This window comes from Canis lupus, chromosome 1 (genome assembly GCF_003254725.2).
Source record: "Canis lupus dingo isolate Sandy chromosome 1, ASM325472v2, whole genome shotgun sequence".
Classification (NCBI taxonomy): Eukaryota; Metazoa; Chordata; class Mammalia; order Carnivora; family Canidae; genus Canis; species Canis lupus.
The window spans coordinates 89,472,535-89,494,762 of NC_064243.1; the positions used below are offsets into that span (position 1 = coordinate 89,472,535).

Consider the following 22,228-nt stretch of genomic DNA (forward strand, 5'->3'; position numbering starts at 1 on the left):
CAGGCAAGCTCGGCTCTGGACTGTAAAGACAGCCTGCTGGGAGGTGTTCTAAAGGTCCTGGTAAATTCTCTGAGCTGTGATCAGAGCACCACCTACCTGACTCACTGCTTTGCAACCCTCCGGGCTCTCATTGCCAAGGTAAATATAGGATGCTTGTCTTCATACTCCTGATTAAGAGCTGACAGTCTCATCTGGCTTCACACTTCTCCCTTCGGGTAGGCCAAAAACCCACATAGCATGGGATTAGGGGACATCAGGGTGAAGGTTCTAAGTCTCCCTAGGAATAAAGCAGATGCCCTGATTTTTTGAGAAGTTATCGTTGAAAGGAACAATGATGACTCTCACACTTGGAAGGTGGCCACAACTATAGAGATTTGACATTGCCACTCACTGGGACATGAGAGCAGAAACAACTGAGCACCCTTACCTTTCACTCTTTTAAATAGCGCATCTAGGTGAGATTCATGTCCTAAACATGACACCCCTTAGTATGTCTTGCCAAGTGTCATGTCATAAAATGACAGAAGATTTAGAAGTAAATTTCTCATAGCCTGAAGAATATAGACTTTCCTTACAAAAAATGGTCTAATGTGGTTTATTTTCTCCCCCTTGATTAGAAAAATCTCAGTTGGCACTTTTTAAATGGAATCTTTTACATTTTTTTAAGGTTTATTTATTTATTTAAGCAACCACTACACCCAGCATGGGGCTCAAATTCACAACCTCGAGATCAAGAGTTGCTTGCTTCTCCTATGGAGCCAACCAGGAGCCCCAGGATTTTTTTTACATTTGGAAAGTAGAATTCTTCTACTCTCTCCTATCAGGATGATTTTCTCTTTGTTAGTTGCCAGAAATTTCCAGGGGACTCAGTAAACTCAGGATAATCCTTTCAGAGATATGACTTTGTAAATGCAGCCTGGCTAACAATGCAGTGAATTCTGCAGGCCGAATCTTTGTTGTGTGGTTCATAATTATATCTGAAGTCGACTCCGTTGCTTCAATTCACCTCTGACTCAAGGAGCTCATTATCTTTATGGAGCAATGCATGAACTCTTCTGGGCTTTCTGCTTCTCCCAGCAGACATGGCCTATTTCAGTAGGCATCGAGTCCAGAGAAAATCTGAAAGTGCCAAGTGATGCCTAATGGCCTCTGTGTCTCTCCTAGTTCGGGGATCTGCTGTTTGAGGAGGAGGTGGAGCAGTGTGCAGACCTGTGCCAACGAGTCTTACACCACTGCAGCAGCAGCATGGATGTCACCCGGAGCCAAGCCTGTGCCACCCTCTATCTCCTTATGCGGTTCAGCTTTGGAGCTACCAGTGTAAGAGCTCAGATGGCTGGGTGACCTAGAATCAGGAGAGAAAGTCAGTGCAAAACATTGGTGGAAGAAAGTTTGTAGGATTGCAATTTCCTTCTGTCCCATGTGAAGGAGACAGTTGACTAGATAGGTAGATAGCAGCTTTTGAATTTGCAACCAGAAGTGAATATAAAGACTGATGAATACAGTGGTTTCCATCTGTGTGTTTCAATAACAAGGGAATGCATATATGTAGATTAAAAGTTGTCATCTGTAGGGAAAAATACAGCAGGCAGGTTAAGAGTTCAGAAGCTTTTGTCTTGTTTCCAAATTCTGGTTGACTGTGGACGAGAATTTGAATGATTAGTATCATCTGCACTGGAGTTTTAATCGAAGCTTTGCAGCCTTTGGAATTCAACTTTATTGCAGAAGAACAAACCTTTGCTTTAGTTTATCTAGATTTTTAGTTTACTTAGATTTGTCTAGATTTTAGTTTATCTAGAGTATTTATATCTATGGTCACATTAACAAGCATGCTCAAGTGCTCTTAAAAGATAAATTGGCCCATGGAAAAAAGGCAGGGTCCTCATAATATGTTAGGCATAACTATTTAAAATACTTAGGACATTTTCTCGGGGGCCCCTTGGATAAATCTTTCTCCCTAGAGCTAGAAGGGAAGGAGAAATAGAAAGTTACTGCCTGCCCAGAGTCCAGAATCAGAAAGCGTGGCCAGGGTGATGCTGTTCCTTTTTACAGTTTAAGTCAAGTCCCAAGAAGAGGAATCTTGGCACAAAAGGATACATCTTTGAGACCCAGCTTTGTAGGAACCTTCCAGCCTTGCAACATGGAGGCCATCCAGTCCTCAATGAAAATTTAAAGGGAGCTGACAGATTTATGTCAGAGCAATATCCATTTAAGCCATTTAAACAATGATGTGAGTCTTGTGCAAAGTATACCTCGCATTTCATTGAGAAAAAAAAGGAAATGATTGAGACAGAGTCAAAGAAACATTGGGGAGTTCCTGGTGTCTGGCTCCACTGCCTTCCATTATCCTCTAGCCAAGTGCCTCTTACTTGCTCCATCTTTTCTTCTTTATGACATAGAACTTTGCAAGAGTAAAGATGCAAGTAACCATGTCTCTGGCATCACTGGTGGGCAAGGCACCAGACTTTAACGAGGAGTACCTGAGAAGATCCTTGAGGACGATCTTGGCCTACGCAGAAGAGGACACTGCCATGCAGGCCACTCCTTTCCCTACCCAGGTAAACCAAAGAGTGTGCTTTATCTCACATACCGGTTTGAGGTCAGCCAGTTATATATAAACTGGTATATATATACGTGTGTGTATGTTGTATAATTACATAACACATAGAATTATTTAACAGTTATATCTTATGCATAAAATATTTAAATGTTAAAATATTTAAATGTTATGTATGCATGAGTATTTAATATATAGCACATTATATAATATATATTATAAATATTATATATATTATATATTTCATATATATAATGGATAGATATGAAATGTGAGCTAAAGTCCTAAGCTGCCATCTATTTGGTATAAAATACCCTAATGTTCCAGAGTACAGGTGAGAGCTCTTTGCAAACAGCTAAAAGCAGTTCAAATTAATTAACTTTTTAAAAAAAATTTATTGATTTATTTGAGAGAGAGAGAGAGAGAGAGAGCACAGAGGGAGAAGTAGACTCCCTACTGAGCAGAGAGCCTAACACAGGGCTCAATCCCAGGACCCTGGGATCATGACCTGAGCCGAAGGCAGACACTTAACTGATGGAGCCACCCAGGTGCCCTTCAAGTTAAACAAAAGGAAGAAAGATACTATAAGGATTCAGGGCTAATTCATGGATCCCAACAGCCAGCTCACATACAGGCCTCCAAAACACACGGACTTGCAAAGATGTAGGCCACACAGGATCTATCTAGACTCCCCTCCGACTGCGAGCTCTGTTCCCATAGAGCATCCCATCCATAGCTATCCCTCACCCTTCCAGTGCAGCCCTAGCTTGTTACCATGGATGACAAAGCCAGGAATGCTTAGAGGTGTACCCTTTCTTGCAGGTGGAGGAACTTCTCTGCAATCTGAATAGCATCTTATATGACACAGTGAAAATGAGAGAATTTCAAGAAGATCCTGAGATGCTTATGGATCTCATGTACAGGTAAACTTTTTAGATTTTATTTATTTATTCATGAGAGACATACAGAGAGAGGCAGAGGGAGAAGCAGGCTCCCCACAGGGAGCCTGATGCGGGACTCGATCCCAGGAACCTGGGATCATGACCTGAACCAAAGGCAGACATTCAGCCACTGAGCCACCAGGTCCAGCACACCCTCTGTATGGAGTGAAAACAACCAGACTGATAAATGTTTGCTTCCTCTCTCATTTTCTAGACATGTAGGGAGACACTCTTAGGGCGGGGAGGAGGACGGGAATTCTTGGGGGAAGAAAGTGGCCATACATGATAGAAAAACAGTGTCATGAACCAACTGTCCTTGAACCTTTCTCAATCTGTCCTCAGAATTGCCAAGAGCTACCAGACTTCTCCTGATCTGCGGCTGACCTGGCTCCAGAACATGGCAGAGAAACACACCAAGAAGAAATGCTACACAGAGGCTGCCATGTGCCTGGTGCACGCAGCTGCCTTAGTGGCCGAATATCTGAGCATGCTGGAGGACCACAGCTACTTGCCTGTGGGCAGCGTCAGCTTTCAGGTGAGGCACAAGCTCAGCTTTTCCTCTAGAGGAGTGGTTCTCAACCGGGGGCAGTCTGGCCTCCCAACCCAGAAGGCGTTTGACAGTGGAGACATTTCTGGTTGTTACAACTGGGGGTCGGGGGGATTGACATCTGACACGTAGAAGCCAAGGATGCTGCTGAATATTCTACAATGCATATCAGCTCCCACCACAAAGAATTATCTGGCCTCAAATGTCAGTAGTGCCAAGGTTGAAAGAAATCTGCCTTAGCTTATTATATCTGCCTCTTCTAATTGCTTTACCATATTCATTTTTTTAAACTATTTACAATAAATGTAGAGTTGATGGGCACTCTAGACATTCCCAAACACTTGGATCCATGATTGCATTTGACCCTCCCCACCAACCAGTGAAATAGGCAGACAGGCAAGGTATTATCACTCCTCCTTTACAGATAACAAAACTGAGAGAGTAGCCTTTCTAAGGTCACTTAAACTCTTTCTCAGACTTGTAGTTGGCGCAGTACACCGACAACTGCATAAGTATTTTCCAAACACTAGAGAAATCATCTCCCGCAGGACCCATTCCTTTGATCGCATGCCTCAATTCTGTAGCATCCCACACTTCAGTCCCAAATCAAGGAAGAACCACATTGACTTGAGAAAGAGAAAAGGGAGCTGAACCACTGCTTTCTTAGGATGAGCTGAATATGACCCACAGTTAGCAAAAGGAAATAAATGGTCTCCTGGGTCTGAACATTAACTCAGGCTAGGATGCTTAGTGGCCACTTGGACAGCTTTTTGCTGAATAGTGTAATACAGTCTTTAGAGAAAATAAAACTTTTATGAGTCCATTTTTAAGAGAGATATAATCTGCAGAAATGACTATCCTTGAAACCATGGACAATACAGAGCCGTTTGCAAGCCAGACTCACAGTCACTTACAAGTGTTTATCCTTGTTTGAATCTACATGACTGATTTTATAAAAAGCTTCTTTTCTGTATTCTTCAACACCATTTTGTGATGGCTGTGTGAGCTAGAGGGAGAGGACAATCTAAGTAGCTTCCCCAAGCTTTAGGAAGAAGTCACTGGAACCATTGCTGGGGGGCTGGGAGTTTCTGAGTTCCTAGAACTCTGTTCACCTGGGTACCTGTTTGCTTCTCCTCATTAACCCCTTCTTTCTTATGGCTTTCAGTAACAATAAGTGTTATTCTAACATTTCGTCCTCAGCAAATATCTTCTATTCTCAATTCAGAAATGTGTGTTATAGAGGCCAAAAATGAAATTCTTATCCAAAAAGCATAAAAAAAAACCACATCTGATTTTCATTTGCCTAAAAGCGAAGACAGTTACAAAAGTCATTTTAGATGTACCTGCTTCTTTCATCACATTTATTTTGTCTGTTTGATATTGTCAAGGATAAATATTTTAAGTGCTACTCTTTTAATTTCCAGAAAATCTTTAGGTTTTTTTTTACTTAATGTTGAATCAGATCATCCTCTTTCCATGCTTCATTAACTGAACTATTTATCATTCTTTTATGCCTTTTTCACAGCTACTATTTTCTATTTGATATTTATCACTTAAGTATTAATGGCATTTTGTTATTGACTTTCATGTTTGGTAAGCTAGAGAATTCCAATTTCGCCTAGAATTCAGTCGATTTGCCTATGATAAGCCATGCCAAGGCATGATGGAATAGTTATTCTGGAACCAACAGAAAAACCCTACATTGTCCCTACAGGGGGGCAGTTAGCTCTATTTTTCTTCTATTTATTGAGCACTTACTGTGTCCTTGTGAACTTTACATTCTAGCCAGGGAGAATGACATCAACTAACAATTCCTTATTCAATTATAATTATGAATGCTGTAAGAAAGAGGTACAAGGTACCATGAGTGTTTATAATCTGACCTAGCCTGGGGGTCATGGGAAGCTCAGAAGGACCAGAAAGGGGAAGGGAAAGGCAGAAGGAATTGTGAACTATAAGGTCTTCATGATGCACAGAACATAGTGAGGTAGGTATTGTTCTCAGCTATAGAAGAGAAGCCAAATTATGTTGTTGCTTTTGAACCAGTTCTTTTCTCTCCAATGAGATGTACCAAATCTTTTTGGAATTGTATGCTTTTAAGTGACAGAACACCAAACCTACACAGACCTAACATGGAAATGGAATTTATGAGCTTGCATGAGCACAGAGCAGCACCTACCAAACTGGAAGGAGGGGCCCAAACCACATCATCAGACCTCAGGATTATCACCACTTCCTGTCTCTGCTTTCCCTTTCATGGGCTTCACATGCTCACTGAGAAGTATTTAGGTCTATGCCTTTCCAGGCTCAAGACTAGGAGGAGAGAGAGATGGCTCATCACTAGCAGTTGCAGAGAAAAATCTCAATGCATCTTATTGGTTCTGACGGCCATATGCTCATCCCTGAGCCAATCATAATGGCCAGAGAAATGGACTGCTCTGGTTGGCTGGGCCAGAGTGGAGGTCCACACCTGGAGTTTCCCAGGAGGCTTTCTTCTGCAGAAGGACAAAGGACTTCTGGACTGCGTTAGCCACAGATGTCCAGAGTTGATTTCTTAAATGCTTTGTGCTCTAGTTTTCAACCTTCTTCTGCTCCAATAAAATTGAATTTTTGGAGAAGAATTATAAACTGGAGATAAATAAATCTGTGCAAGGAAAATAAACCTTGAGCCCACTAAATTCCAAGGCACTGAGATCGTTGACATTCTATGCCCCAGACTCCAGTGTTTATTCCACGAATGTAGATATGGATACAATCTCAGATACTGCTGTTACTTTTACCTCCCTGATTCTGAAGCCAAGAAAGTTTGCCAGAATCCTTCTCCCCTGGTTACAGCTAATAAGGCACCATTACTTCAGATACTTCAGCTCTGTCCCTCGACCTTAGAAAATTGCATACAATCCTAATAGTACTCATTTCTGGAGTTATTAGATTCTTTCAACTGAATCATTTGGACCTTCTGTTACTTCCAATTTGGAAACATCATAATAGCAAGACTAGGTTTGAAAAAAAAAAAAAAAGCTGGCCACAAGAGATTCCGAGAGCCTCCTATATTGCTACATTATAGTCTTGAATGTGAAGATGGAGGACTGTGACAGCTGTCTTCCCTGATTGCTAGAGTTGATTCACTCAGTCTTCCTAGTCAGGCCAGGAGGCAGTGATTTTACCTCACAAGCCAACTCTGGTCAATTGGTAGTGGCCATCTGGAGTGCTAAGCTGAAAGAATGTTTAGACTACATTGATCCTTGAACAACACGGGGGTCTCCCCACATAATCAAAAATCCACAGGTAACTTTGACTTTGCCCAAAACTTAACTACTAATGGCCTAGCATTGAGCAGACACCCTACTGGTAACATAAACAGTCGATAAACATGTATTTTGTATGTTATGTGTGTAATATATTGTATTTTTACAGTAATACCTAACTTCTCCTTAATACTTCTGGTATTTCTAAACTCTACAGTTCGTAAATTTTTTCAAATTGTTACAAATCTTAAAAAATCTTTCCAATGTATTTTTTTAAATGCATAGAAATGGACCTGTGCACTTCAAACCCATGATGCTCAAAGGTCAACTGTATATCTCAACTTCAAGGGAAATGGTGCTACACTTGGTTAGTTATACCTGTTATGAGTATAGGAGTAGGAAGGACTGACGTGTGTGCTACCTGTTTGCAATCTCTAAGCTGGGAAGATGTCCCATTACTTTTATTTTCTATATGAATTTCTTCCACAGCTGTGTGCCAAGTTGAAAAAAAAAAGATTCTTAACATGTCTAGAGTATGAGAGTCACTGCAAGGGCCAGAGCTGGGGTGATTGAAAAGGTGCCTAAGGGGCAAAATTTTAAGAAGCACTCACTTTTAGGGTCATGCAAGTTCAGTCATCCTTAGAAGGAGCCTGAGACTGAATGCCTCCCTACATGTTTCATCCTTGGTTTCTCACTTGGTTAACCCTAGCCCGGGCCCTGGTTACTGTACTCTCTGCTGCAGACTTTAAACTCTATGGTTTGTGTAAAGGAAAAGCTTATAAAAAGAACAAAATAGGAGACAACATTAAAAACAGTTGCATTGGGATCCCTGGGTGGTTCAGTGGTTTGGCTCCTGCCTTCGGTCCAGGGTGTCATCCTGGAGACCCAGGATCAAGTCGGGCTCCCTGCATGGAGTCTGCTTCTCCCTCCCTGTGTCTCTGCCTCTCTCTCTCTCTCTCTCTCTCTCTCTCTATGTCTCTCATGAATAAATAAATAAAATCTTTATTTTTTTTAAAGATTTTTATTTATTTATTTATTCATAGAGCCAGAGAGAGAGAGAGGCAGAGACACAGGCAGAGGGAGAAGCAGGCATCATACAGAGAGCCTGACGTGGGACTCATCCAGGGTCTCCAGGATCACGCTCTGGGCTGCAGGCGGCGCTAAACCGCTGCGCCACCGGGGCTGCCCAATAAATAAAATATTTAAAAACAAACAAAAACAGTTGCATTGCCATCAACATGGCCACCACAAGGACATTCTCATAGGTTCTTATCATATAAGATGGCTGTTCACCTGAACATCAGAGCAGTAGTAGCACATTTCAAAGGTTCACTGGGTGTTGAAACAAGGGGTCTAGTTATGTCTTAATTGGTCTTTGCCTTTTAAAAACCATGATCACTGCTGGACATCCCATAGGGTCGTTTCATGACAGTAATCCAGGTGTTGTTACACCGAGGAAGTGTCTTTTATGTGTGCCCTAAAGGTCAAAAGGAAAAGAAAATTGTAAGTTTTGAAGACCAGTTGCTCAATGTGTCCTTTCAAAATGAACAGAAGCCAGAGCTGCTTTCTAGGTGGAATTACAGATATTGTATCATCACAGGCCCTGTCCTCACAGGGTCTTTGAATGTGGCTGCCTCAGGTCCACATCTTGGGTTCTTATGGTACATTTTGTCAGTCTGGTTCCCCTGTTCTCTGGGCTTACACTGAGGTCTCTTTCAGAATATTTCTTCCAACGTGTTGGAGGAGTCTGCAGTCTCTGATGACACTTTGTCACCTGATGAGGACGGCGTGTGTTCAGGCCGGTACTTCACCGAGAGCGGCCTCGTGGGCCTCCTGGAGCACGCAGCTGAACTCTTCAGCACGGTCAGTGCTCACGGGGATTCTGGGGCCTCCACATGGGCTGAAATCCCAGCATCATGGATGCCAGTCTTACCCCGAGGCAGGCGCACCCTGTGCTGGGGTGTGCAGAGCAGGGGGTGGCCCCCAATGACTTTGATGTATACACATTAGATCACTTCTGAAGGGAGCTGAGAAAGCCTTTCATCACTGCAATATTCTGGTTTTCACGGCTGGGCAGCAGTTACACTGTATTATTTCCATTTAAAAAGGTAGAAAAAGGCTTGCCCAGGGTTACATCACAAATGATGAGGCATGTTCTCACTCTCTCATTTTCTGTCTCTTGGAGAAAAATAGCAGGGCGGAGCCACTGGGAGGAGAGGGAAGGAGTAGATTCACCTTTCTGACAACTGGGTAATACTCAGGATTATCACAAACAGCTCAGAGAACTATGGGAGCCCAAATCCCTGAGACTCCCCTCATTCACCTAGCCTGGGTCTATGCACTCCTTTTTTTTTTTTTTAAGACTTTATTCATTCATTAGAGACACAGAGAGAGAGGCAGAGACATAGGCAGAGGGAGAAGCAAGCTCCCTGTGGGGAGCCTGACATGGGCCTCCATCCCAGCACCCCGGGATCACAACCTGAGCCAAAGGCAGACACTCAACCACTGAGCCACCCAGGCATCCCTGGGTCTACACCCTCCTAATAAGAGAAAAAAACATAAGTAGATGAAGTCAGTGAGATTCAGGACAGTGGAGAAAGCGTCTTGCCTATTTTCATGTTAATAATCCCTCTCCTCCCCGCCCCCCAGTAAATATCTAATACTTCACTATATTTAGCTGATCCAATTTTATATTCATCCTTATATTTTTTCTCTTTTCTACTTTTCATTTCGAGGTTTCCTACCCTACAACCTCTGTGTCTTAACTATCTTTTTTGTTTTAGCTATCTTTTCTTTTTTCTGCTTTCCATTTTGGGATTCTGAGAAAGTGCAATATACTTCTATTTTTCCTAAAATTCCAGAAAATGGATTGGTTAGAATCCTACCAATTCACTAAGGTGCAAAATTTTAAGACATGTGTCCTCCTTTCAGACATGTGTCAAACATCTGGCTTACAGGGTGACTGCTGATGACATTGAAATATGCCAAAGCTGTCTTCCTGAATGGTTCCTAGTCCCTGCTGCCAGTCTCCTGTCTGTTTTTATTCCTTGGGAAACACTTTTGCCCACTTAACGTCATCATATAGTACCATTCAGCGTGCGTCTAGTTTAGTTTGAGTGGTCCAGCCATCCCAGAGAAGCTCAGACATCTCTCCTTCTCTGTAAAATATTGTGGTGCCAATTATTAATCCATTCTCCAGCACATAATGAACTCTGGATGCTCTTCTTAACTTTCCACTGGACTAAATTCTTGTTGATTTTCTTCTCTTTCCAAGGGAGGATTGTACGAGACAGTTAACGAGGTCTACAAGCTGGTCGTTCCCATCCTGGAAGCACACAGAGACTTCCGGAAGCTGACATCCACACATGACAAGCTACAGAAGGCTTTTGACAGCATCATTAGCAAGGTAGCTGGGGATCCTGGCCAGCAGGTCCTGTTACCTGGCAGCAGGTGGCCCTGTCCCAGAGATAGTTAGTCCTGCTTCCTCTCTAGCAAGTGATTTGCCTTGAGCACATCATTGCTGTAGCTCTCCCTTACCAAATGGAGAGGAGCTAGAAATAGGCAGAGGACCAGAGTTCAGACAATTCTGAAAGAACGGATCTTGAATGATGGTAAAACCAGGAAATGTGAGAATTTTTAAAATTCACTTCAAAGAAGTCCTAGAAATCTTTCATGGCATTTCTTTATTATTATTTCCAAAGTTTCTTCCATAACCATTAAATTTTTTTAAAGGCAAGATTTTAGTTTATATTAGTCATAGGAACAAAATGCTTTGTAACAATAAGAGAAGCCTGCCCTTTCTAAGCCGATAGATCCTCAACGAATGACCTAACTAAAGAGAAATTGTCTTATTTTGCTCACCAGGGTCATAAGAGAATGTTTGGGACTTACTTCCGAGTTGGTTTCTATGGATCCAAATTTGGGGATTTAGATGAACAGGAATTTGTTTACAAAGAGCCTGCTATCACCAAGCTTCCTGAGATCTCTCACAGACTAGAGGTAAGAAAAGTGCTTGACACTTTATACTTCACAAAAGCAAGGTAGAGTGGATCATTGCCTACCCCCAAAAAAGTGATGGATTCTTCATTGATCTGTATAAAAAATTTCCCACCTTGCATTTATAATATGAAGGCATTAGGTAAGATCATAAGGTAAAGCAGGATTTGGAGAGTTTTTCCCTAAGATTCTGTGTTTGCTCATCAAAGTTTGTGAATTTATATGATGAGTATTTATTTTCAAGTCTTCCCAAAAGTCGGTCAATGTCATGTGCTTTCCTATCACTCTCAAAATGTTAATAATAGTTTTTCAGCTTTAGGATTATTACCTTGACTTTTAATGTAGCCAAATTACGGAGTTATCCTGAGAAAGTGTTAGGGCCATCCTTTTGGTATCACCAGACGACACATCCCACTTCTGACACAGAGATGCCCACAATAGCCACACCATGAGCCGTAGCACAGTGAGCTCTTCCTTATGAGCTGATCCAAGGAGCCCCCATCTGTGGATTATCAGAGTCAGTGTCCCATCTCCTTTACTGGAAGCCCCAATTCCAACCTGCTGTCTACATTTGATCCATAATGTCGCAGACATGTTCTCAAAGGAAAGGCTAGAAAAAAAAGAAAATTACATAGAGAAAAGTGAGAAAGCAGACATGGAAAGGTCCAAGCCCTAAAAATGTAGAAGGAAAGTCAAGGGGTGCCCTACAAACAAAATCCCCTCGAGCTGAGTAACTGGGGTTTCTGAAGTGCTGACACTTAACTCAAGATTGATTCCTTATGCCTTCTTGCTAGTGCTTCAAACTTATGCTTTTCTGTGGCTATCACACTTAAAACACTTGAGTTGCCAAATTGTTCTTTATGCTATCCGTCCATGGAAAATAAGACAAGAGACTTTAATCCCTACATGACTCAAAGAGGCCTTGGCCCAGAGTGGTTGAGCAACTTGCCAAAGTCACTCAGCTCATGAGAAGGAAGAATGGCAATTGACCCCAGGCCACTTGGTTCCCTAATATGTTTCTCCAAAGTAGAACTAGAAATGTATGCTTTGTCTTCTTGTGAAATGTGGTTTGTCACATTCTGGGAAGCCTAGTGGCCTGCAAGTTCCTAGGGTACAAAAGGCAAGAAGTAAGTAGTGCCATTCCCCTGGAGCTGCTTCAGGAAATACGAAGACATTGGTTGAATTAGAGTCAAGCACACTTGTTTTAGGGAAGCGTATACCATGCAGTGCTGCACTTCCTCAGATTTTTATTTATGTCTCCAGAAATGCTAACTTGCCCCATTAGCTCAGAGGGACTTCCAATAATCAATGAACAAATTCTTCCTTATGCTTGTTCCAAACTTATTCCACTTCTGAGATGCAGAGTTGCATTATATTAAAATAGTCTTTATAATCTGTTGGTTCTTCTTGCCTAGGGATTTTATGGCCAGTGTTTTGGTGAGGAATTTGTGGAAGTGATAAAAGACTCTACTCCTGTGGACAAAACCAAGTTGGATCCTAACAAGGTATGGGGAAATTTGCAAAAGAGTCGATTCCTTTGTTCTATCCCCCAAATCATAAAATGACCTCCTCTCTCTGGGCTCTCAAAGTTATTTAAATGTACCCAAACTTTTTTTGTATAGGGCTCAACATGGTTAGATCTTAAAGAAACCATATTCAAAGGCAGGAACCCTAAGAGCTACCATTTATTAAACACCAGCTGTGTGCCTGGGACTGCATCAGGCCCCTTGTGTACCTCATTTCATTTCATCCTCCAGCCTTTTGAACTAGGTGTGGTCGTTCCTATTTTACAGATGAGACAATGGAGGTGCTTTGTCAAGCAACTTTCCAGGATCATGCAAATGTCAAGGCCAGCACTCAAGTTCAGGATCTGTCACTCTCAAACCCATCCTCTTGATCACCATTCTTTATTGCCTTTCTTTGCAAACTTTTCACAACTTCAAACATATTGAAACGAGGCAAGCTTCTCACTGCCAGCACTTTGAGGCACCGGGCTTTAGGCTGCAGGAATTTCTTCCAGTCCTGTGCAGGGCCCACCCAGTGACGTTGGGGGAATGAGGGAAAGGACTTGGACTGCAGCGCCCTCCCTTGTCACTTGGGAGGGTGTATTCTGTCCCATCCGCAGCTGGGTGTGCCGCATCCAGTTAGGACATTCACCACCCCCACCCTGAGACCACGTCACCCTCCACAAGTTACAGGCTCTGGCCCCCACAGCATTGCCCTCTCTTCCACACCACCAGCATTGGGCCACCCGCGCTTCGGACTAAATGGTTACTAATTTGGGGGTTCTCACAGCAGCCCTCAGGTTAGGGAATTCACTAGAATGATTCACAAACCTCAGGCACGTGCCTTATGACAATTGCAGTTTTATGATAAAGGGTACACACAAGGCAGCAAGGTCTGGGAAGGACCCCAGCACTTCCATGTACCCTCTTCTGGAATCCAGGGACATCTCCCCTGCCCAACCCAGCAGGTCTACAAGTGCACCTGTCAGGAGTCCTGGGGTCTAGGGTTTAATGTCCAGGCATGATTGCTTATCTCGCAAGCCACATTACTGGACTCAAGTCTCCAGCCCCTGCCTCCCCTCCCTGGCAGAGGCCAAAGTCAGCCCAGAGTCCCAACCCTCTAATCACTGTGACTGGTCTTCTGGTGACCAGCCCCCATTCTGGGACCCACCAAGCTTGAGTCACCTCGTTAGAATAACAAAGGCCCTCCCATCCCTCAGGAAATGCCAAGGGTCTGGAAGCTGTGTGCCAGCAAGTGCAAATACTCGATATGTTCCTTATTGTATCAAAGGGTGCTGGCTTCCTGCTCAGCCTGCCCGTCGGAGACAGAGGCCTTCATGCGGCTGTCTAAGCTGCTGGGAATAATGCGAGCTCAAGGTATTGATTAAATGCTGGCGGACAGGGGAGCGTTTGCCATCTGGCAGGAATGGAAAGCTAAGAGGCCAAACTGTTCCCTCAGTTCTGTCCTCCAGGATCCTAAGGAGATGACGCAAGTAGGGAGGAATTGACCAAATTTAAGAGTTTGTTTTTCTGCATATTTCAGAAGATTTGCTCACTTCACACACCTTCCCTGGGCCAGGCCTAAACTAGTAAGTGTGGTAAGAGCCGAGCTAGGCTTTGACAGAAGTGTTGCAGATCCCTGGAAGATAAATGTGCACAGCACCTGCTGCGTAGTCACCATTGACGTCCCTGACACATGGTGTGCTTTTCACCTCCTTCCAAATGCCCAGTGCAGGTGGTGAGAGTTTTAAATGAGAAGCTGAACTCAGAATTACAGCCAGATTTCATCACACTAAGTAACGATTTACAGGCCGAGGTCACCGACATCCCCCCATCCCTTTCAGGGGGTGGGTGCTGCAGAGTCAAAGGTCACTGTCATTCTTTTTTTTTTTTTTTTTTTTAAGATTTTATGTATTTATTCATGAGAGACACAGAGAGAGGCAGAGACATAGGCAGAGGGAGAAGCAGGTTCCCTGCAGGGAGCCCAATTGGACTTGATCTCAGGATCGAGGATCATGCCCTGAGCCAAAGGCAGACACTCAACCACTGAGCCACCCAGGGGTCCTGTATTCTTTTTTTTTTTTTTTTTAAGAGGCTTGCTTTCTTACTAAGTGCGCCCTTCTTCATTTTCTTTTTTTTGTGTGTGTATGTACATGCATGTGCATTTTTAAATGCGGTACATGGAGGGCAGCCCGAGTGGCTCAGCGGTTTAGCGCCACCTTTAGCCCAGGGCGTGATCCTGGAGACCCAGGATCGAGTCCCACATCGGGCTCCCTGCATGGAGCCTGCTTCTCCCTCTGCCTCTCTCTCTGTGTCTCTCCTGAATAAATAAATAAAATCTTTAAAAAAAAATTAAATGAGGTACATGGAGTGAAATTCACCTTTCTGGTGTTTAGTTCCCTGAGTTTTGACAAACACATCTAACCACCACCACGAAGGAAAGTTCTATCACCCCCTGATATTTCCCCCTGCCTCTCCCCATCTGTATTGACCCCCTGACCACCTCTGACCAGCAATGATCTACTGTCTCTATAGTTGTGCCTTTTCCAGAATGTCATGTAAATTGAATCCTACAATAATAAGCGCAGTCACACAGCCCTGAGAGTGTGGCTGCTGTCCCTCCACACAGCGCATTTGAGACCCATCCATGTTGTAGTAGTTGTCCTGCTAAGTTGTGTTCTGTGGTGTGGCTGTACCACCGTTCAGTTACCCATTCCCACTGGAAGGACGTTGGGGTTGTTTCCGGTTCTTGTCTACGATGAACTCTCCTGCTGTAGACATTGTGTATGGGTTGTGGTACGTACAGTTTTCATCTCTCTTGGATACGCCTATCATTTGGGGCTGCTGGGTCGTATGGTCAGTGTCATGTACCTGAGTGAGAAACTGTTACCCTACTTCAGAAGGGGCTGTACGAGTTTGCATTCCCACCCTTGGAATCTGAAAGTTCCAGCTTCTTTCCATCCCTGGCGGGGCCCAGTCTTGTCACTTGTCTCCAGTTTGGCCATCCTACTAAGTGTGTAGGGGTCATGGTTTTTCCAGAAAGGAAAGATTGTCTGTTCTGAATGGCAGTTGGCGAACTTCCATACCAAATTTCAGTTGGACCAGTTAGGGCAGTTTAGAGGGGCAGCTTGGAGACCTGACTTCACACGGGCACGTTGCCCTGTCCTTCTCACACCCTGTCTCTCCCTAGGGGTGCAGAGCAGGGATAGCTGACGTCTGGCCTGACGTTCTCAGCTTCTGTGGCTTCGGGGTGCGCACAGGGGTGGTGCAGCTGTGCTGTGTCCCAGCAAGCCTCCCCAGTGTATCCAGACGAGCTCATCTCCTCCTTCCCTCACCCTCTTCCCCTCAGGCCTACATACAGATCACTTTCGTGGAACCCTACTTTGATGAGTATGAGATGAAAGACAGGGTAACCTACTTTGAGAAGAATTTCAATCTGCGGAGGTTCATGTACACCACCCCCTTCACCCTGGAGGGGCGGCCCCGGGGAGACCTGCATGAGCAGTACCGGCGGAACACCATCCTGACCACCATGCACGCCTTCCCCTACATCAAGACCAGGATCAGCGTCATCCAGAAGGAAGAGGTAATGGCATCTGGAGCCAACGGGCTCCGGGCTGAGGTCACTGCTGAATGCATGAGTCTCCCTCCCAGGATGACACATACACACACACACACACACACACACACACACACACACAGACACCTCCTCCATGCTCCTTCATGGCAGACTGGAGTGAGAACCCAAAAAAAGGACACACTTGAAATATATTGTGGTGGTTATACTGTGATCCTCATGGCTCCAGGGAATCCCATTTAGACAGCTGCACATTTTATAGCGTCATTTTATATTTAAATATTTTATGTTTTGAAGTAATATCTTTAACTTAAATATAATGGCACAATTACAGTATTTAATACATATATTTTCATGATATGTTTATATGAAATCGATATTTAAATTTTAAATGGTTGATATTGAATTTTTAGATGTTTAGAAGCAAATATGTGATTCAGTCAGAGTTGTGTTATGAATTATGAGAGACCAGGAACAGCAAGAGAGAAAGCCCTTGAAAAGAGGGGCCTCATGTAAAATAGACAGAGAGACCAGGTGAGTTCTAGTCCCAGATTCTTCCTGCAACATTGCCTGAGACACTTATTTTCATTCAGCTTCCCCATCTCTACACTGAGAGCAAGGACTCCTCTCTCTTCTCTGGTTCTGTGTACAGTAGAAGACTTTGAATCCGTTTTAATAGGGCTGAACAAGAAAGTATCTCAGAACTAGACATAGTATAAATACTTTATTTTACTTTATTTATTTTTAAAGATTTTATTTATTTATTCATGAGAGACAGACAGTGGCAGAGACACAGGCAGAGAGAGAAGCAGGTTCCCTGCAGAGAGACTGATACAGTACTCGATCCTAGGACTCCGGGATCACAACCTGAGCCAAAGGCGGACATTCAACCACTGAACCACCCAGGTGCTCCACTTTATTTTACTTTAGAATACATCTGTGTACATTTATTTGTCATTCAATTTATATAGGGCCCCAGCCTTCCCTGTGATTTGGGGTTGGCGGATCACAATTCAGCATTGTCTTTCTAGTATAAGCCCCACCCATAACACCCTGTTCATAATTTTCAATTTTCATCTCTATAAAGCAGAGGAGAAGCTTAAAGATACTTGCTAAACAATATGAGGGCAGAGTCCTTCCAGATTTTTATGATTTGCTTGCCCCTAGCCCTTTACAGTTGTCTTGGGCACACCTAACATGGCAGGAATCTTTATGGCAGCTCACTTTCATGACGTTTTGCTGGCATTCAGCGTGGTTTTTGTAGAAACAGTACTGTTTCTTTCCACACCCACAGTTCATCAGCTTGTGCATTATTTAATTAGATTAGGTCATTTAAAATAACAACTATAACAGGCATCATCAGGTTGGTGAACGGATGTCTCATGGGGCAGGAGCAGAAGTGGTTGAGCTCACTGCCCACCGGCTAGGGTGTTCAGCAACCACATCAGAGAGCAAGCTTCAGAGAGGTGAGAGAAGTCCTGAATGAGTGGCTCAGTTAAGAGGAGGTTGGTTTAGAACGCATCCATTATATTTCTTATTGTTTTGGCCTTCTGAATACTAGGACAGGAAGGCATAGCACCAAAATAAACTCATGGTCCCAGTAAGAATCCTCACAGCATTTCTTTTATTTTTATTTTTTTAAGATTTTATTTCTTTATTCATGAAAGACACACAGAGAGAGAGAGAGAGAGAGGGGCAAAGGGAGAAGTAGGCTCTGTGTGGGGAACCTGATGTGGGACTCAATCCCAGGACCCCAGGATCACAACCTGAGCCAAAGGCAGACACTCAGTCACTGAGCCACCCAGCGTTCCAAGAATCCTTGCAGCTTTTCTTGGCCTTTTTTCATTCCCTGAGAACCTCACTGCGTTAGATGGCCAGGGCTGTTGTAACAAAGGACACGAACTGCATGGCTTAAACAGCAGAAATGTGTTGTCTCACGGTTTTGGAGGCCAAGGGCCAAATCAAGATGGTGGCAGGGTTGGTTCCTTCCAAGGGTTATGGGGGAATGGATGTGTTCTGGGCCTCCCTCCTTGGCTTGTAGATGATGGTCTTCACCGCATATCTTCACATCCTCTCCCTCTACCTATGTCTCTGTGTCCAAATGTCCTCTTCTTCTAGGGACATCCACGTAGAGGGCCTATCCTAGTGACCTCTCTTTAACTTGATTACCTCTATAAAGACCCTATCTCAAATAAGGTCACATTCTGAGGTCCTGGGAATTAGGGCTTCACTATATGAAGTTGAGGCGTAGGGGCATAACTCCACCTGCAACATTCAGGAAGGACCCTACCCCAAACCCGCAGAACTTGACAACTAGCAGCTTGACCCTTAAGAGAATTCTGTTAACTAGGAAATCACCTTCAGTGTGAGTCTGAGAAGGTACAAATGATGCCAAAATCATGTTTTAAGGTGGGGCAAAACTTTGAGTGCTGTGCTTCTAATACTTTTTCCAAGTCAAGTAACTTGTTCAATAATTGGAAAGGAAACTTGACAGTGTAGAAAGAACACATGGATTTTGAATGTAGACATCATGGTGATCAAATTCCAAGCTCCCTGCTTACTACCTTGTGTCATTTGGTGGCACTTCCTTAACCTTACCAATTCATCCCTGGGTAAGGTGGAGAGAAGACAGAGGTGGTTTGAAGGACTAAATTAGAAATGTATGCAAAGTTCCTGGAATACAGTAAGTGTTTGAGAAATGTTAGGCCTTTCCTTCCTCTTAACCCATCCAGATTATTTGAAATACTCTGAAAGGCTCTTTACCTGCTTCTTCAAATCCAGGTGTGTGATAGTTCCAGATTTGTCTGTGGCTTACAAGACCAGACAATGACTTCCCTACTCTTATGTCTTATGTTCAGTTTGTTTTGACACCAATTGAAGTTGCCATTGAAGATATGAAGAAGAAGACCTTGCAGCTAGCGGTCGCCATTAACCAGGAGCCTCCTGATGCCAAGATGCTTCAGATGGTCCTTCAGGGCTCCGTCGGAGCTACTGTAAATCAGGTGAGCACAACCAGCTGGTGGCAACTCCTCTGGTTCTTGTTATTTTGGTTTTCATTATATATCGACATCCTCCTTTCTCGAGGTTGAGGAGAAGCCTGGTCCACACATAAATGGTATCCCTAACTTAGACCCAACACTTATGAGATTTAGAAGACTTGGGGAGACCTCTTCTGCTTCATGTAACAACCCATGGTAGAAAAGTCCCAGACATGAGTAAACCATGTCTGAGGAGGACAGTTTTCACAGAGAGATCTTCACTTGGAAGCCAGACTTGGCAGCATGTTCCAGATCTGGGGGCCTGTTACAGAGGACTTAGTAATGCCTAATTTAGGCAGAGTCATTGCAGAGCTGGAGACCAATCTAAGAATGTCTGTAGGAGAGATGGGAAAGGGTCTAGAACATGCAGCCCCTGGGTCAGTCACCCGATGAACCCAGCATGCCAGGGGTCTTGCCAGCCAGGAGTAACCAGGGACCAGGCTTCTTGGGCTACTTCACACCAAGCTGGATATTGTCAAACCCCTTACAATCCTCACTCCCAAACTCAGCATGTAACTAAACCAGTCTCAGATGCAGGGAAGTACTAGCTTCATACTTTCTGTCCAGTGGGTATCCTTAATTTCAGAGCCATTTTTGTCCTTGTCTACACCTCCACTCAAAAACCCAGTGAGAACTGTGGCTTATTCCTCAGCACAGCTGGACTTGCCTGCAAAAATTGTGTCCAGATAATATCAGGGAAGTAGAAATAGCAGAGGAGAAATGACTATTACATTTCCAAGATAAAAGAAAATATTGGGAAGTTTTCACTGTAAGTCCCAATCCTTTAATGAAAAGGAAGACTTTATAAGCCCACAACCCTGGACTACATATACACTATGCATATGTCTGACGCAAGGCAGCAGTTACACAAAATGGCGCCCACCACTGGGGCAACTAAACAAGTGAATATATGAATAGACAAATCAAGACAATCCCCATTTTTAGAAAAGCAACTCAAAGCACATACCCTGTGATGCAATAGTATTACCTTTACATACAAAGGAGAGCCTATTATTAGTATAGCCTTTGATTAAGAAAATACATTTGGGGGCACCTGGTTGGCTCAGTTGGTTAAACGACTGCCTTTGGCTCAGGTCATGATCTTGGGGTCCTGGGATCAAGTCCCACATTGAGCTCCCTGCTCAGTGGGGAGTCCACTTCTCCTTCTCCCTCTGCCCCTCCCCTACCCACACCTGCTCACACGCACTCTCTCTCTCTCAAATAAATAAATAAAATCTTAAAAAAAAAACAGAAAATGCATTTATACTTCTGAGTATTCTCCTAAATGTTCAGACTCCTAAGAAATCAAAGTTGCCTAAGAAGTTCAGGACCTTCCTTGATTTTTTTTTTTTTTTTTTTTTTTTTTTTGCTTGTTTTTTGTTTTTTGTTTTGGTCATACCACCTACGGAATTAAGTGTTCAAACTCAGAAGTCAATCCAAGATTTTTTTCCCCCCAAGTAATTTAATTTTCTTTCCAATTTCATATTGTTCTGTTCCTTTCTTCACCAGGGACCACTGGAAGTAGCCCAAGTGTTCTTGGCCGAAATTCCAGCTGACCCAAAGCTCTATCGACATCACAACAAGCTGAGATTATGCTTTAAGGAATTCATAATGCGGTAAGAAGGAATGTGGCTGGGAAGGAAGTAGTGCAATGGTTCTCAAAGTGTGGCCCCCCAGGCCAGCAGCTGCAGCATCACCTGAGAACTTGCTAGAAAGGCAAATTCTTGGGCACCAACCAGAGCTACTGAATCAGAATCTCCAGATGTGGGACCCAGCAGTCTGGGTTTTAACAAGCCCTCTAGGGATTCTGATGCACACTCAGGGCTGAGAACCACAGCTGCAGTGTGCCAGTGTGCTGCGTGTGCCAGTAAATAACCGACATTTAAACTATAAAGTGCTTTCATGTTTATTGTCTCATGTGTGCCTCACACATCAGACAGGTATTATCACCAGCCTCGCTTTGGAAAAGGGGGAACAGAGGTTTGGAGATAGGAAATGATTTTGCCTAAGGTCACACAGCTAGTTAGTAGGAGAGCGGAATTCAAATCCAGATCTTGTTGAACCACATAGCCCATACTTCCATCTGCTGATCGTCTACAATGACTACTTTCAAGTCTGAGAGGGTGTTGGCATTGGCTTCATAAGTTTTAATATCACACAATAGCTTATTTTTCGAATCTTAAGACTAGACCCTGCCTCAAATGTGGTGAAAGGCAATTCTAAAGTTGGGATTTTCAGAAAGTATCGTGTCTCTGGTGGCCCTGTTGTCAGACATGCTTCTGTGGGGTGGCATCAAGAGTGGCCTGTTCGGGCAGCATTGGAGTGGGTCTTTGCGCAAGGTCTTGCAAGCTATTGCGGTACAGACGGTTACCGTGGGGTCTCCTGTGGCCCTAAAATGAATGATTATGAAGGATATGGTGACTTTTCACCCACAGGAGGTAATGACATCAGGAAAATGTGTACCAGACTTTCTTTTTAACCTCAGAGAAGCATTATCAAGTCTAGGAATAAACTCCCTTGGCAGATGGGGGATAAAGGAGGCTAAAAGTACAGGCTTGCTCAATTCACTGAAAACTCAGCAGCATGCCAGTGTCGGGTAGGATGAGACCTACTCCTCCTCCATAGGCTCCGGTGAGGGGTTTGCACACTTGCTGTGTGTGGAGGAGACACACTCAGTCCATGGGCGTGTACTTGTGCACATACATGGCACACACACACACAGAGATTATATTTATTAATATTTTAGTATTTGAATTGCTTCTTGTATTTGAGAGCAATTCTTACACAGAAGCTGCATTTTCTTTAGGCGATAGTGCATTTTT

The 22,228-nt window shown here is 43.6% G+C and overlaps 1 protein-coding gene across 4 annotated transcripts in view; it reads left to right on the forward strand.

Moving 5' to 3' along the window:
* DOCK8 (dedicator of cytokinesis 8) overlaps positions 1-22,228 on the forward strand; it is a 230,735-nt gene that overhangs the window by 196,063 nt on the left and 12,444 nt on the right. For all 4 annotated transcript variants that reach the window (XM_025423389.3, XM_025423392.3, XM_025423391.3 and 1 more), the window contains 12 exons: positions 4-138; positions 1,165-1,317; positions 2,397-2,555; positions 3,377-3,477; positions 3,838-4,030; positions 9,010-9,153; positions 10,565-10,696; positions 11,155-11,289; positions 12,702-12,791; positions 16,141-16,377; positions 19,227-19,370; positions 20,916-21,022. In XM_025423389.3, the coding sequence (XP_025279174.1) occupies positions 4-138; positions 1,165-1,317; positions 2,397-2,555; positions 3,377-3,477; positions 3,838-4,030; positions 9,010-9,153; positions 10,565-10,696; positions 11,155-11,289; positions 12,702-12,791; positions 16,141-16,377; positions 19,227-19,370; positions 20,916-21,022 (1,730 nt within the window). The remainder of the gene's footprint in view (positions 1-3; positions 139-1,164; positions 1,318-2,396; positions 2,556-3,376; positions 3,478-3,837; positions 4,031-9,009; positions 9,154-10,564; positions 10,697-11,154; positions 11,290-12,701; positions 12,792-16,140; positions 16,378-19,226; positions 19,371-20,915; positions 21,023-22,228) is intronic.